The sequence below is a fragment of the Mus caroli genome, unplaced genomic scaffold (assembly GCF_978045245.1).
Source record: "Mus caroli unplaced genomic scaffold, Mus_caroli_1 scaffold_5, whole genome shotgun sequence".
NCBI classification, from domain to species: domain Eukaryota; kingdom Metazoa; phylum Chordata; class Mammalia; order Rodentia; family Muridae; genus Mus; species Mus caroli.
In genome coordinates, this window is record NW_028227260.1 from 1,592,177 (window position 1) to 1,605,473 (window position 13,297).

Genomic DNA, 13,297 nt, shown 5'->3' on the forward strand with positions numbered 1-13,297 from the left:
ATCTTTACAAAGTTGATCCTGCCAATCCATGAGCATGGGAGATCTTTCCATCTTCTGAGATCTTCTTTAATTTCTTTCTTCAGAGACTTGAAGTTTTTATCATACAGATCTTTCACTTCCTTAGTTAGATTCACGCCAAGGTATTTTATATTATTTGTGACTATTGAGAAGGGTGTTGTTTCCCTAATTTCTCTCTCAGCCTGTTTATTCTTTATGTAGAGAAAGGCCATTGACTTGTTTGAGTTAATTTTATATCCAGCTACTTCACTGAAGCTGTTTATCAGGTTTAGGAGTTCTCTGGTGGAATTTTTAGGGTCACTTATATATACTATCATATCATCTGCAAAAAGTGATATTTTGACTTCATCTTTTCCAATTTGTATCCCCATGATCTCCTTTTGTTGTCGAATTGCTCTGGCTAGGACTTCAAGTACAATATTGAATAGGTATGGAGAAAGTGGACAGCCTTGTCTAGTCTCTGATTTTAGAGGGATTGCTTCAAGCTTCTCACCATTTAGTTCTTGATCACAGTTTATTTGGTGGCATATTATAATTAGATTCTATGAATTTTGTAACTTTTTTTTTAATTTTGAAAGAACTGCCAATTCTTAACCCTTACTTTTTCACTTCCATCTACTGGTCCCTAACACTAGAATTCTTTCACCTGTCTTTTCTTTCCATCACCACATTTTAGCATCTGAATGTCAAGATGGCGTTGTTTAAGTCCATATGGCCCTGTATTTTATTGGATTCTTTTTCCTTTTATAGCTGTTATCATCATCATCATTGTATGTGATTATTATTACTATTGTGTGTGGATGTGCATATGATGTGTCTGTGAGAGCATGTGAGTATGGGCACATGTGCCATACCTCATGTGTGGAGGCCGGAGGACAACTTTTGAGAGTTGTTTCTCTTCTTCCATCTTGTTTGAGGCAGTCTCTCCTGTTTTTTTCTTACTGTGTACTTCAGACTACCTTCTTTATAAGCATCCAGGTGATCCTTCTCCCTTTCTTTCATCTTGCTGTAGAGATGCTGAGATTACAGAAAATCATTGGATGAACACAGGGGCCCTTATTGTGGCAGTTGATCCCCAAGCAGCGAAGACAAATCCAATTGGAAAAGAGGATTTTCAGGAGTTACTAGTTGAAACCAGGCCCATTCCTATGTAAGAAGCCTAGAGTGTATCACTTCCCTTGTCGGTGGTCACACTTTCGGATGGGTTCCTGAAAGAAGCTAGCATTTCATTTCAAGAACAGTGAAAATATTTGTTTCCTTCAGGTTGTTTGAATATTGGACCAATATATGGGGAAAACACTAAGTTCACTTAATTCAGGTCTACACATTGTACAAGCTTTAGAATTTCACGTGATGTGGAAAGTGAAGCATTCAGAAAAAATTGCTTTATCATTGCTGCCCAACACAGACAGTTGGAATCCTGGTAAAGACTGAATTGGTTCCCATTAAATTCCTATGGTGAAGCCCCAACCCTAAAGTTATGACTGTTGAAGGTAGGGCATGCACCTTTATGGCATGAGCCATAAAGTTAAATGGGGTTATTTGGGTAGATCCTTATCTCAGCAGGACTAATGTCCTTTAAAAATGTGGAAGAATCCAAAAAGTATCTATGCAGAGAGGAGACCATATAAAGACACAGCAGGATCATAGTAGTGCCCATCTGTCTTTCATCCTAGGAGATAAGCCTTAGGGAAACTTGCCTTGCTGATTCCTTGATCTTACACTTTAATTCAACCACCACATCTGTGGCATTTTGTTATAGCAGTACAGGCTGATTGATGCCAAGACAGAAACTCAGCTTGGCAGATTGGGTAGAGCACCATTTTTGTTCCATGAAACAGCTTCAGTTCAATTTTAATGAATTGTAAGTCATTGTAAACATAGATTTTGCTAAGTGTGGTGGTATATGCTTGGTAATCCCAACCCACAGGAACCTGAGACAGGAGGATTGCTCGAGTGCACACACACACACACACACACACACACACACACACACACACACACATACACACATACACACACACACACACACACACACACACAGCCAAAATCAAGGAGCCCCAAGCAGCTTGAGTTATAGTCACAGTTCCTGGCTTTATCCATATTCAAGCATCCACTCTCCAGTTGTTATCTAACGTGCTTTCATAGGGCATTCTGTCTGCTTTCCTCCCTCTTGAAGATGTTCCTGTGACACAAAGGGGAGGGAACAATATTTACTCATCCTCTTAATGTGACAGATGAGGAAACTAACTCCAGAAAGTTACCATATTTCCTAGACTGCTTAAAGCCCAGTGTGGTCAGAAATAGCCTAATTTGTTCACTATCTGTAACCAACATGGCTACCCTTGAACACATGCAGCTTTCTTCATATTAACTACTGTTTAGTACAGCATGAATTGACTTCATTATGCTTCAGTTAAATGGCAACATGCTTTCTTACATTTTGTACATCGTCACTTTACACAGGCCCATGAGTGGAGGCCTGTCATTTTTATTGCTCCATAATTCTGAGGAGAGGCTGCTGTGGCTTACTTCCCGAGCACTCTCTCCTGCCCCCTTTTTCAGTGTGATGGAGATGGAGTGAACAATTATTTTTCTGCTTACTTGGTGATGGATTTTTTTTCAAAGAAAATTTCACATCCTGTCTGTAGAAAAATTCACTTTGCTAGACTGTTATTAAATGTCTAATAAAAGAATGAAAGGTTAAGTTGGTGTGAATGTTCATAGGGGTACAGTATCATCAAAGGAGCCCTATTTACATCCTAGTCTCTGTAAACAATGCTCCCTTGGTTTGTACAGTTCAGATAACCCTATAAGAACAACTCTGGGAACTGTGTCCCTGAAGCAGTAGGTAAAGTGCTTGCTGTGCAATTGTGAGGTGGTATCTCTAACACTGTCATAAAAGCTGTGTGTGGTACTGCATATCTGCAACACCAGCACTAGGAGGTACATGGATCAGAAAATAAGAGGGTTGCTTGAAGCTCACTGGCTCTAGTCCAGTCTAGCTGAAACAATGAGTTCTAGGCTCAATGAAAGGATGTGTGAAAATAAAAAAGGTAGTTAACAATGCACACAGACTCATAAGTTGACCTCTGACCTTGATTTATAAGTGCACAAACAAGTACATATACCACACATATACATTTACACACACACACACACACACACACACACACACACACACAGAGAGAGAGAGAGAGAGAGAGAGAGAGAGAGAGAGAGAGAGAGAGAGAGAGAGAGAGAGAGAATCAGAGGACATACAGACACAGACCCTAAGAAACTGACTCTCTGACACTCTGTATAAGTTGAAAATGATAGAAATTTGGAAGAGGGGATGGTATGTATATTTGGTCAGAAGTTTGTGTTTTATTTTACATATCCAGTAACATAAAATTAAGAATAGAGTATTTTTGGTTTGTTGATACAGTCTTACTTTGTATCTCAGACTTGCCTGGTGCTCCTTATGTATGCCAGGCTAACCCAAACATATGATGCTCCTCTTGCATTTGCTTACTTTGTGCTAGTATTAATGGGAATATACTACAATGTCTGACTTCATTTCTTATACTAAGAAAATACCTTATATTTGGACTTTCTACAGTGTGGTCAAGTTGTGACAGTAGCTTTAACCACCCTTTATAAATTGATTACAATCTTAAAATTGAAACCATTGTATCAGTCATTGTAATTTCATAGATCGCCTATGTAACAAACAAGCTTGCAATCTCAGTGGCCTAATGCAATGAAACCTTTTTGATGCTAGGGAATAATGATACACACACACACACACACACACACACACACACACACATATTCCTAGCACTTGGGATATTGAGGCAGGAAGACCAAAAGTTTGAGTCTAACCTGAACTACAAGTTCTAAATATAGGCTGTATAGGGAAACTCTGTCTCAAAACATACAAGCAAGGAGAGAGAGAGAGAGAGAGAGAGAGAGAGAGAGAGAGAGAGAGAGAGAGAGAGAGAGAGAGAGAGAGAGAGATCTTATGTATGTACAGGCTCTTCACCAGTCATTGATTTACCTATGTCTTTGAATCTAGTGGGATATAAATCAGTCTTCTGTACATCAAAGACCTTCCCTGGTTCTCCCATCTCAATATACCAGGTGAAGAGAGGGGAACAGAGGAGAATTGGACAGAAGACCTGAGAGAGCTACCTATTACATGGGCAGTTGGCTGGAGCTTACTCTATATTGTTTAACTATTCAGGAAGCTAGGAAACATTGCCTGTACCTTCTGTTAGGCTAACTTCTTTTTTCTGTTTTGTTTTTACTCCAGGAGACTTCTTGGGATCATCACAAAAAAGGATGTTCTGAGGCACATGGCCCAGATGGCAAACCAGGACCCTGAATCCATCATGTTTAATTAGCAATAAGATGGGCATTATTTTGAGAAGACCAATAATTATATCATTTTTAAAGAAATAACCAAATGATACATTATGATCCTAATGAGAACAACTTGCACTGAAGGCAGAAAAAAAAAGAAAAAAAAAAGAAAAGAAAAAGAAAAAAAAAAAGAAAGCCTTATTTGAATCTGAAATGAGGGGGAAAAGGATGAAACTTTTTTAAAAGGCAAAACCATAAACTAGTAGTCATTTTATAGCTTTAACCTCTTATGAGTTCAAAGCTGTGTTTCTTAATAAATTTATTAACTGCTTTTGGGGCATGTGGGAGGGTGTAAATGACATGAATTATACAAAGACATGGAACACAAGAAACATTGGCACATTTACTCAAGGTTGATATTCGTAATTTTGGAGTACATATGAAGCTTTGAGTCCAAAAGACAAAGGGGTATTCGCATGCTACTGTTAGATATTGGTTCCTAAAATTTTGCTATGATGTTATGGAATCATATTGAAGATATTGCATTCAGAGAAAAGAAAATTAAAGTTGGATGCAGTGAAAGCTACAAGCAGGCCCTAATGGGTGGTCTACTCATGACCATCTCATTTCTTGCCTTTGTTCTCAAGCCTGTTGTTATGTTTCTTTATCAGTCTGAACCAGATTCAGTAGTGCCCACCATAATGAGCATGAAGTGAAAGACTTCTCTACAGAAGACTTCAAGACTGGACTAAATGTTTGGACTATGAACCATGTAGTTCTATGTGGACATTTCTCTTATAAAAGGGGACACATTTTTACTTTGAGGGGATACCTGCCTCATCACTGATTTGCAAGCCCAAAGCATCAACTTCACTTATTTATATGGTTACTTGTGCATTTGACGTATTGATTAGTCCAGCACTTCCCATGGATTATTGCCCGTGTGCTCCTAGATTGCTGTAGTGTGGTTTTGTTTCTAAGTAGCATGTGCAATACTCAAGACCAGCTATCCAGTGTTTCTACTTAACTTTCTTCTCAGGTCTTCCAGATAGAGCCATGATGAGAGTGAGGCATATGAGTTCTCAGTGGGAACTCCTCCAAATGGATTACAAGAGAAATAGTAAATTGATTCTAAATCTGTTCTATTCTCTTCCCTGTAGGATATAAAATGTCCAGTTTTAATGCCTAAGCATGTACTTTCAAACTAGCAATCACAGCATGGGACAGAGTTACATTTTATACAGCCAATTGAAGCACTGGGTCTCTTTGTGTTTGAACCTAATGGCAATTTTATTCTTTAAATTCTGCACATCTGTCTTTTCTTCAGGAAGGAATTAGTGTTTCAGGGCCATTGCATGATCCGTGTAATATTTGTGTCACTTGCCATTTCACTTCATGTTTGCCCCTCAATTTTCACTGAGTCATCATCCTTCTTTTCAATCTTATTGTCATTGGGTATTGTTGAGTCACGTACATGTGCACTTGATTGTATGTAATAGACACTGACAGTGCACCTAAGAAACCTGGGACATGGCCACTCGAGGTCTGTCTCTACACTATTGCCAGGGTTCCAAAATCTTCTGGTATTTCATTTTCCCTTTTCTTATTCTCTGTCCTCTGGCTTACTGCCTCATAGTTATCAAATTGTTGCCCAGATGCCAGATGTGATGTCTACTTTCTGTGTGGGAAGGAGGAGGAAGAGGCAAGTAAGAAGATCAAATGTGTATACCTTTCCCAGAGATGCTCAGCATACAGCCATTGGCTGGAAATCTGTTATATACCCCATTCTCCTAGATGTCTGTAAATACAGGAAGGAAAATTGTTTTAGCTAAACACATTACTTTCTGGATGGAATTTCGATTCTGTTAATAGGGAAGTGGGATTGGTATCTGTCTGTCACATTAAATTCCAACATCATGTCCCTACCATTGTCTTTGGTGTCTTTTTTACTCTCTCATGCTTGATAACCCTTCCAAACATCCCTCCAAGCATTCTTAGAACTGCTTTGTGTCTTATCCATCCTGTCATATTTGAGAGAAAACTCATTCATAAGCTGAGTCCACTTCTCATGCCTAATAAGAATCTTAATTTTAAATACAATCCTAACTACAAGATGGTGTCTGTGAATCTTCTCATTGTTACAAGAATTATATATTCTGGAAAGCAAACATTTTAAGTCAGACCATGCTGACAACTGTGGAAAATTATAGTTTCAAGTATTTGTTTCTGTAACTAATTTACTCCCTCTGAAATAGCACTAAATAGACACATCAGTGTGAAAATATCCAGGTAATAGAGGAGATTTTAAGCCTTGGTTCAAGAATGAAGTTATTGTCTCATTCGCAGCATGGAACTATTAAGTAGTAGATCCTAATTTTAGGGTTGTTAGTAGGTTTTGGATGGAACATTTGTAAATGAAACTGGGTTCTCCTGGACTGTAAATTCTAAGTGTGAAAGATTACTTCATGTGGTCCCCTTCTTTGGTCCAGGTGGCTCCCCTCAGAGTTGCTCTGTAATGGAAGGAGAGTATTAGTCACAGCCTGGCCTTCTATAATCCACAAGACCTCAAATCCCATGTGTGTGTGTGTGTGTGTGTGTGTGTGTGTGTGTGTGAGAGAGAGAGAGAGAGAGAGAGAGAGAGAGAGAGAAATAGCTTAAAAAACAATGCATGGCAGGAGAAGCATAGCCAAAGGACAGCAAAACCACATACTTCCCTTTTAATCTAGCAGAGTCCATGGAGGAAGACAAGGGGATAAGTTTACTCTGGGCCAAAGTTACCAAGGGGAAGTGAAAGCATTGTGTCTTTCTCCTACTGCTTACCTTGGAGATGCTCAGAACTCAATGAAATTATTCAAAGTGTGACTGGACTGAAATGAGTCAGGCTTCTTTTCATTTGCAAGATGATCCTCTAATGTGGGGTTGAGGATCAAAGCTGTGGTTAGACTGGCAGGTTAAGAGCAAGAATGGGGAGTGTGCTGTGGAGACTGCCTTTTTCCCAGGGAGCTCATCTCTCAAGGACTCATTTGCCATTGAATAAGCTCCCAAGGGGAACTCACTGCTCAGCGCTCTTTGACACTTTTATGAAAGCCCCTACTTTTGAACTCTGAGGGAATTCTCTGTATCCCGATATAGCGCTCCCACTCACTTGGTGGTCTGATAAGAACTGGGAGGTGAGGGTGAAATAAACGTCTTTACCCAGTAATGTTCCTCCCTCTTTCCAGGACCCAAATCTTCAGGCATCTGTAAAACTTTCTGAATCCATTCTTAATACTAAAACCAACATAATAGAAATGGGCAATAGAGGTGTTTTCTACTGAGGCACACCACCTAGTTCTTGCATTTCATCTTTGTTGTTAAGAAAATAGATTTTAGAGCATCAAAAAATGGCTACACCCTTCTGAAAGACATGTGGATTGGTTCTCAGGATTGTTTAGTTGGGTCTCCTGGGAATGCAGATGTATCTGTGGCTTTTTGGGACAGGCAAATGAGCCATAAGGAAATCAACTCCAGTCCTCACTGTTCCCAGGAACAGTTCTCTACTCAGCACTTCCCAAAGGCCTTATCAAGGAGAATATGTAAACAGATAACATTTGAACTTAGTAAGTCCCAGAAACTGGAAATTTGAGAATGATTTGTTACATTTAGGTGAGAATGGCTTACCTCATGTTATCAGCATGTGCGTGTTCTGCTCAGTATACATTATCAGATGCTGTGCTGGAGAATGAGAGACTCACAACAGAGAACAGAATCCCTACATAATTGCAATATTCCACCTTTTAGACTTGGGCAGTGCTTTATGGGACTCAATTTGTAAACTTTGAAATGATTTACATGAGTACAGCGCCAGTGTATCTGACATCTGAAACATTACTCAGATCTCCATTTGCCAGCATGGTAATAACCATGTATTTGCCATACTAGGTGTGCTGGAAATAATGAGCCCATGTGTGATTTTTGTGGGGGTAATATATATAAATATATAAATACATTCACATTTGATTTTGCCACAAGAACATAGTAATGTGTTGGGTTTTTTTAAATTGTAACATTGCATAAGCATTGGTACCTTATTAAAAATGAAATGTTTGAACTTTAGTTTTAAAAAGACAACAAGCACAGTTTTTAACAAGCATGTTGCAAGTTGAAGAGAGGTGATTTCACTGCACATTTATTCTGAATAGGTACTCTTGAAACCTCCTTGTGATGGTTGCTGACACACCCAGTCACAGGAAAGACCTGCTTTGTAAGACTGTTGTGCAGAGTGTGATGTCAGTGTGGTTGGATTTAAAATTCCTTGTTATTGGCGGAGTGGCCTCTAAATTTCCAAGGACAGGGAAGGATCACTTTCCCCCAGGCCATCTCTGTGTCTGCTCTGTGTTGGAGGCTAAGGAGTACAGCTTGCCTTGTGGTTTTAATGCAAGTGGAAATCGGGAAGGATTTGTACTATGTTCCTCCCTACCAGTTTTTTGTTTTTTTTAAAGCTTGAAAGACATTTGAGACAGAGAAGGAAGGGGCAAGGAAAATCCATAAGGGGTGCTAATTAAATCTTCAAAGAGAAGACTATCCTCTGTCTAGGGAGGAAAACAGTTTGGGGAAGGACATCCTCAACCGAGAAAAGACATCAATTGCACATGTCCTAAGATGGAAGGGGCCTACCCTGCTTGGTCCCACACAGGGAAAATAGCTACAGATATAGTAGGACCTGGGATAGCAATAGAAATGTTTGAAGACTGTTTCTTTTTGGAGAGAAAATGCACACGTTAGCAGATAGCTCAGGGTCTTAAAGAACTAGGTATAGGGTTTAAAGGAATGACATAATTTGACTTGGACTGTTCACAAACCATTCTGGCTGTTGGACGTGGATGTCAGGAATCTGCCTGGATGAACAAAGATGACAGTAAGCTTGCTCCAATCAAGTTCATGAGTAAAGAATTGATTGCTATGGAAGAGCCAAGGAGAGACGCCTCCTGGTAGACTGGCTATATTGACTGAGATAGACTAGATAAGACAAGGAGTTCCATATGCAAATGTTTTTTAATTAATTAGGTATTTTCTTCATTTACGTTTCCAATGCTACCCCATAAGTCCCCCAACGCCCCCCCCCCCCACTCCCACTTCTTGGCCCTGGCATTCCCCTGTACTGAGGTAGATAAAGTTTGTACGACCAATGGGCCTCTCTTTCCACTGATGGCCGACTAGGCCATCTTCTGATTCATATGCAGCTAGAGACACTAGCTCCAGGGGGTACTGGTTAGTTCATATTGTTGTTCCACCTATAGGATTGCAGATCCCTTTAGCTCCTTGGGTACTTTCTCTAGCTCCTCCATTGGGGGCCCTGTGATCCATCCAATAGCTGACTGTGAGCATCCACTTATGTGTTTGCTAGGCCCTGGCATAGCCTCGCAAGAGACAGCTATATCAGGGTCCTTTCAGCAAAATTTTGCTGGGGTCTGCAAGGGTGTCAGTGTTTGGAGGCTGGTTATGGGATGGATCCCCCAGTATGGCAGCCTCTAGATAGTCCATCCTTTTGTCTCAGCTCCAAACTTTGTCTCTGTAACTCCTTCCTAAGTTTCTGGGCTAATATCCACTTATCAGTGAGTACATATTGTGTGAGTTCCTTTGTGATTGGGTTACCTCACTCAGGATGATGCCCTCCAGGTCCATCCATTTGCCTAGAAATTTCATAAATTCATTATTTTAAAGAGCTGAGTAGTACTCCATTGTGTAAATGTACCACATTTTCTGTATCCATTCCTCTGTTGAGGGGCATCTGGGTTCTTTCCAGCTTCTGGCTATTACAAATAAGGCTGGTATGAACATAGTGGAGCATGTGTCCTTCTTACCGGTTGGGACATCTTCTGGATATATGCTCAGGAGAGGTATTGCGGGATCCTCCGGTAGTACTATGTTCAATTTTCTGTAGAACTGCCAGACTGATTTCCAGAGTGGTTGTACAAGCTTGTAATTCTACCAACAATGGAGGAGTGTTCCTCTTTCTCCACATCCTCGCCAGCATCTGCTGTCACATAAATTTTTGATATTAACCACTCTGGCTGGTGTGAGGTGGAATCTCAGGGTTGTTTAGATTTGCATTTCCCTGATGATTAAGGATGCTGAACATTTTTTCAGGTGCTTCTCAGGCATTTGGTATTCCTCAGGTGAGAATTCTTTGTTTAGCTCTGAGCCCCATTTTTTAATGGGGTTATTTGATTTTCTGGAGTCGAACTTCTTGAGTTCTTTATATATATTGGATATTAGTCCCCTATCTGATTTAGGATAGGTAAAGATCCTTTTCTCAATCTGTTGGTGGCCTTTTTGTCTTATTGGTGGTATCTTCTGCCTTACTGAAGCTTTGCAATTTTATGAGGTCCCATATGTCTATTCTCGATCTTACAGCACAAGCTATTGCTGTTCTATTCAGGAATTTTCCCCCTGTGCACATATTTTCGAAGCTTTCCCCCACTTTCTCCTCTATAAGTTTCACTGTCTCTGGTTTTACGTAGAGTTCCTTGATCCACCTAGATTTTACCTTAGTAAAAGGAGATAGGGATGGATCAATTCACATACTTCTACATGATAACCGCCAGTTGTGCCAGCACCATTTGTTGAAAATGCTGTCTTTTTTCCACTGGATGGTTTTAGCTCCCTTGTCAAATATCAAGTGACCATGGGTGTGTGGGTTCATTTCTGGGTCTTCAATTCTATTCCATTGGTCTACTTGTCTGTCGCTATACCAGTACCATGCATTTTTATCACAATTGCTCTGTAGTGCAGCTTTAGGTCAGGCATGGTGATCCCACCAGAGGTGCATTTATCCTTGAGGAGAATTTTTGATATCCTAGGCTTTTTGTTATTCCAGATGAAATTGCATATTGCCCTTTCTAATTCGTTGAAGAATTGTGTTGGAATTTTGATGGGGGTTGCATTGAATCTGTAGATTGCTTTTGGGGCAAGATAGCCATTTTTACTATAGTGATCCTGCCACTCCATGAGCATGGGAGATCTTTCCATCTTCTGAGATCTTCTTTAATTTCTTTCTTCAGAGACTTGAAGTTTTTATCATACAGATCTTTCACTTCCTTAGTTAGAGTCACACCAAGGTATTTTATATTATTTGTGATTATTGAGAAGGGTGTTGTTTCCGTAATTTCTCTCTCAGCCTGTTTATCCTTTGTGTAGAGAAAGGCCATTGACTTGTTTGAGTTAATTTCATACCCAACTACTTCACTGAAGCTGTTTATCAGGTTTAGGAGCTCTATTGTAGAATTTTTAGGGTCATTTATATATACTATCATATCATCTGCAAAAAGTGATATTTTGACTTCATCTTTTCCAATTTGTATCCCCTTGATCTCCTTTTGTTGTCTAATTGCTCTGGCTAGGACTTCAAGTACAATGTTGAAGAGGTAGGGAGAAAGTGGACAGCCTTGTCTAGTCCCTGATTTTAGTGGGATGCTTCCAGCTTCTCACCATTTACTTTGATGTTGGCTACTGGTTTGCTGTAGATTGCTTTTATCATGTTTAGGTATGGGCCTTGAATTCCTGATCTTTCCAAGACTTTTATCATGAATGAGTGTTGGATTTTGTCAAATGCTTTCTCTGCATCTTAGGAGATGATCATGTGGTTTTTGTGTTTGAGTTTGTTTATATAATAAATTACGTTGATGGATTTCCATATATTAAACCATTCCTGCATCCCTGGAATTAAACCTACTTGGTCAGGATGGATGATTGTTTTGATGTGTTCTTGGATTAGCCTAGTGAGAATTTTATTGACGATTTTTGCATTGATATTCATAAGGGAAATTGGTCTGAAGTTCTCTATCTTTGTTGGGTCTTTCTGTGGTTTAGGTATCAGAGTAATTGTGGCTTCATAGAATGAATTGGGTAGGGTACCTTCTGCTTCTATTTTGTGCAATAGTTTGTGAAGAACTGGAATTAGATCTTTGAAGGTCTGGTAGAACTCTACACTAAACCCATCTGGTCCTGGGCTCTTTTTGGTTGGGAGATTATTAATGACTGCTTCTATTTCTTTAGGGGATATAGGACTGTTTAGACCATTAACCTGATCCTGATTTAACTTTGGTAAGTGGTATCTGTCTAGAAATTTGTCCATTTCATCCAGGTTTTCCAGTTTTGTTGAGTATAGCCTTTTGTAGAAGGATCTGATGGTGTTTTGAATTTCTTCAAAAATCTGTTGTTATGTCTCCCTTTTCATTCCTGATTTTGTTAATTAGGATGCTGTCCCTATGCCCTCTAGTGAGTCTGGCTAAGGGTTTATCTATCTTGTTGATTTTCTCAAAGAACCAGCTCCTAGATTGGTTGATCCTTTGAATAGTTCTTGTTTCCACTTGGTTGATTTCGCCCCTGAATTTGATTATTTCCTGCCCTCTACTCATCTTGGGTGAATTTGCTTCCTTTTGTTCTACAACTTTTAAGTGTGTAGTCAAGCTGCTAATGTGTGCTCTCTCTAGTTTCTTTTTAGAGGCACTCAGAGCTATGAGTTTTCCTCTTAGAAATGCTTTCATTGTGTCCCATAAATTTTTGTATGTCGTGTCTTCATTTTCATTAAACTCTAAAAAGTCTTTAATTTCTTTCTTTATTCCTTCCTTGACCAAGGTATCATTGAGAAGAGTGTTGTTCAGTTTCCACATGAATGTTGGCTTGCTATTATTTATGTTGTTATTGAAGATCAGCATTAGTCCATGGTGATCTGATAAGATACATGGGAGAATTTCAATATTTTTGTATCTGTTGAGGCCTGTTTTGTGACCAATTATATGGTCAATTTTGGAGAAGGTACCATGAGGTGCTGAGAAGAAGGTATATCCTTTTGTTTTAGGATAAAATGTTCTGTAGATATCTTTTAAGTCCATTTGTTTCATAACTTCTGTTAGCTTCACTGTGTCCCTGTTTAGTTTCTGTTTCCAGGATC

At 39.4% G+C, this 13,297-nt stretch overlaps 1 protein-coding gene across 3 annotated transcripts in view; it reads left to right on the forward strand.

Annotated features, from left to right (window-relative positions):
- Clcn4 (Cl-/H+ antiporter 4) overlaps window positions 1-6,285 on the forward strand; it is a 77,409-nt gene extending 71,124 nt beyond the window's left edge. For all 3 annotated transcript variants that reach the window (XM_085837894.1, XM_085837893.1, XM_085837895.1), the window contains exon 13: window positions 4,313-6,285. In XM_085837894.1, coding sequence (XP_085694020.1) covers window positions 4,313-4,403 — 91 coding nt within the window. In that variant the 3' untranslated portion in view covers window positions 4,404-6,285. The remainder of the gene's footprint in view (window positions 1-4,312) is intronic.
- The last annotated feature ends 7,012 nt before the right edge of the window (window positions 6,286-13,297 follow it).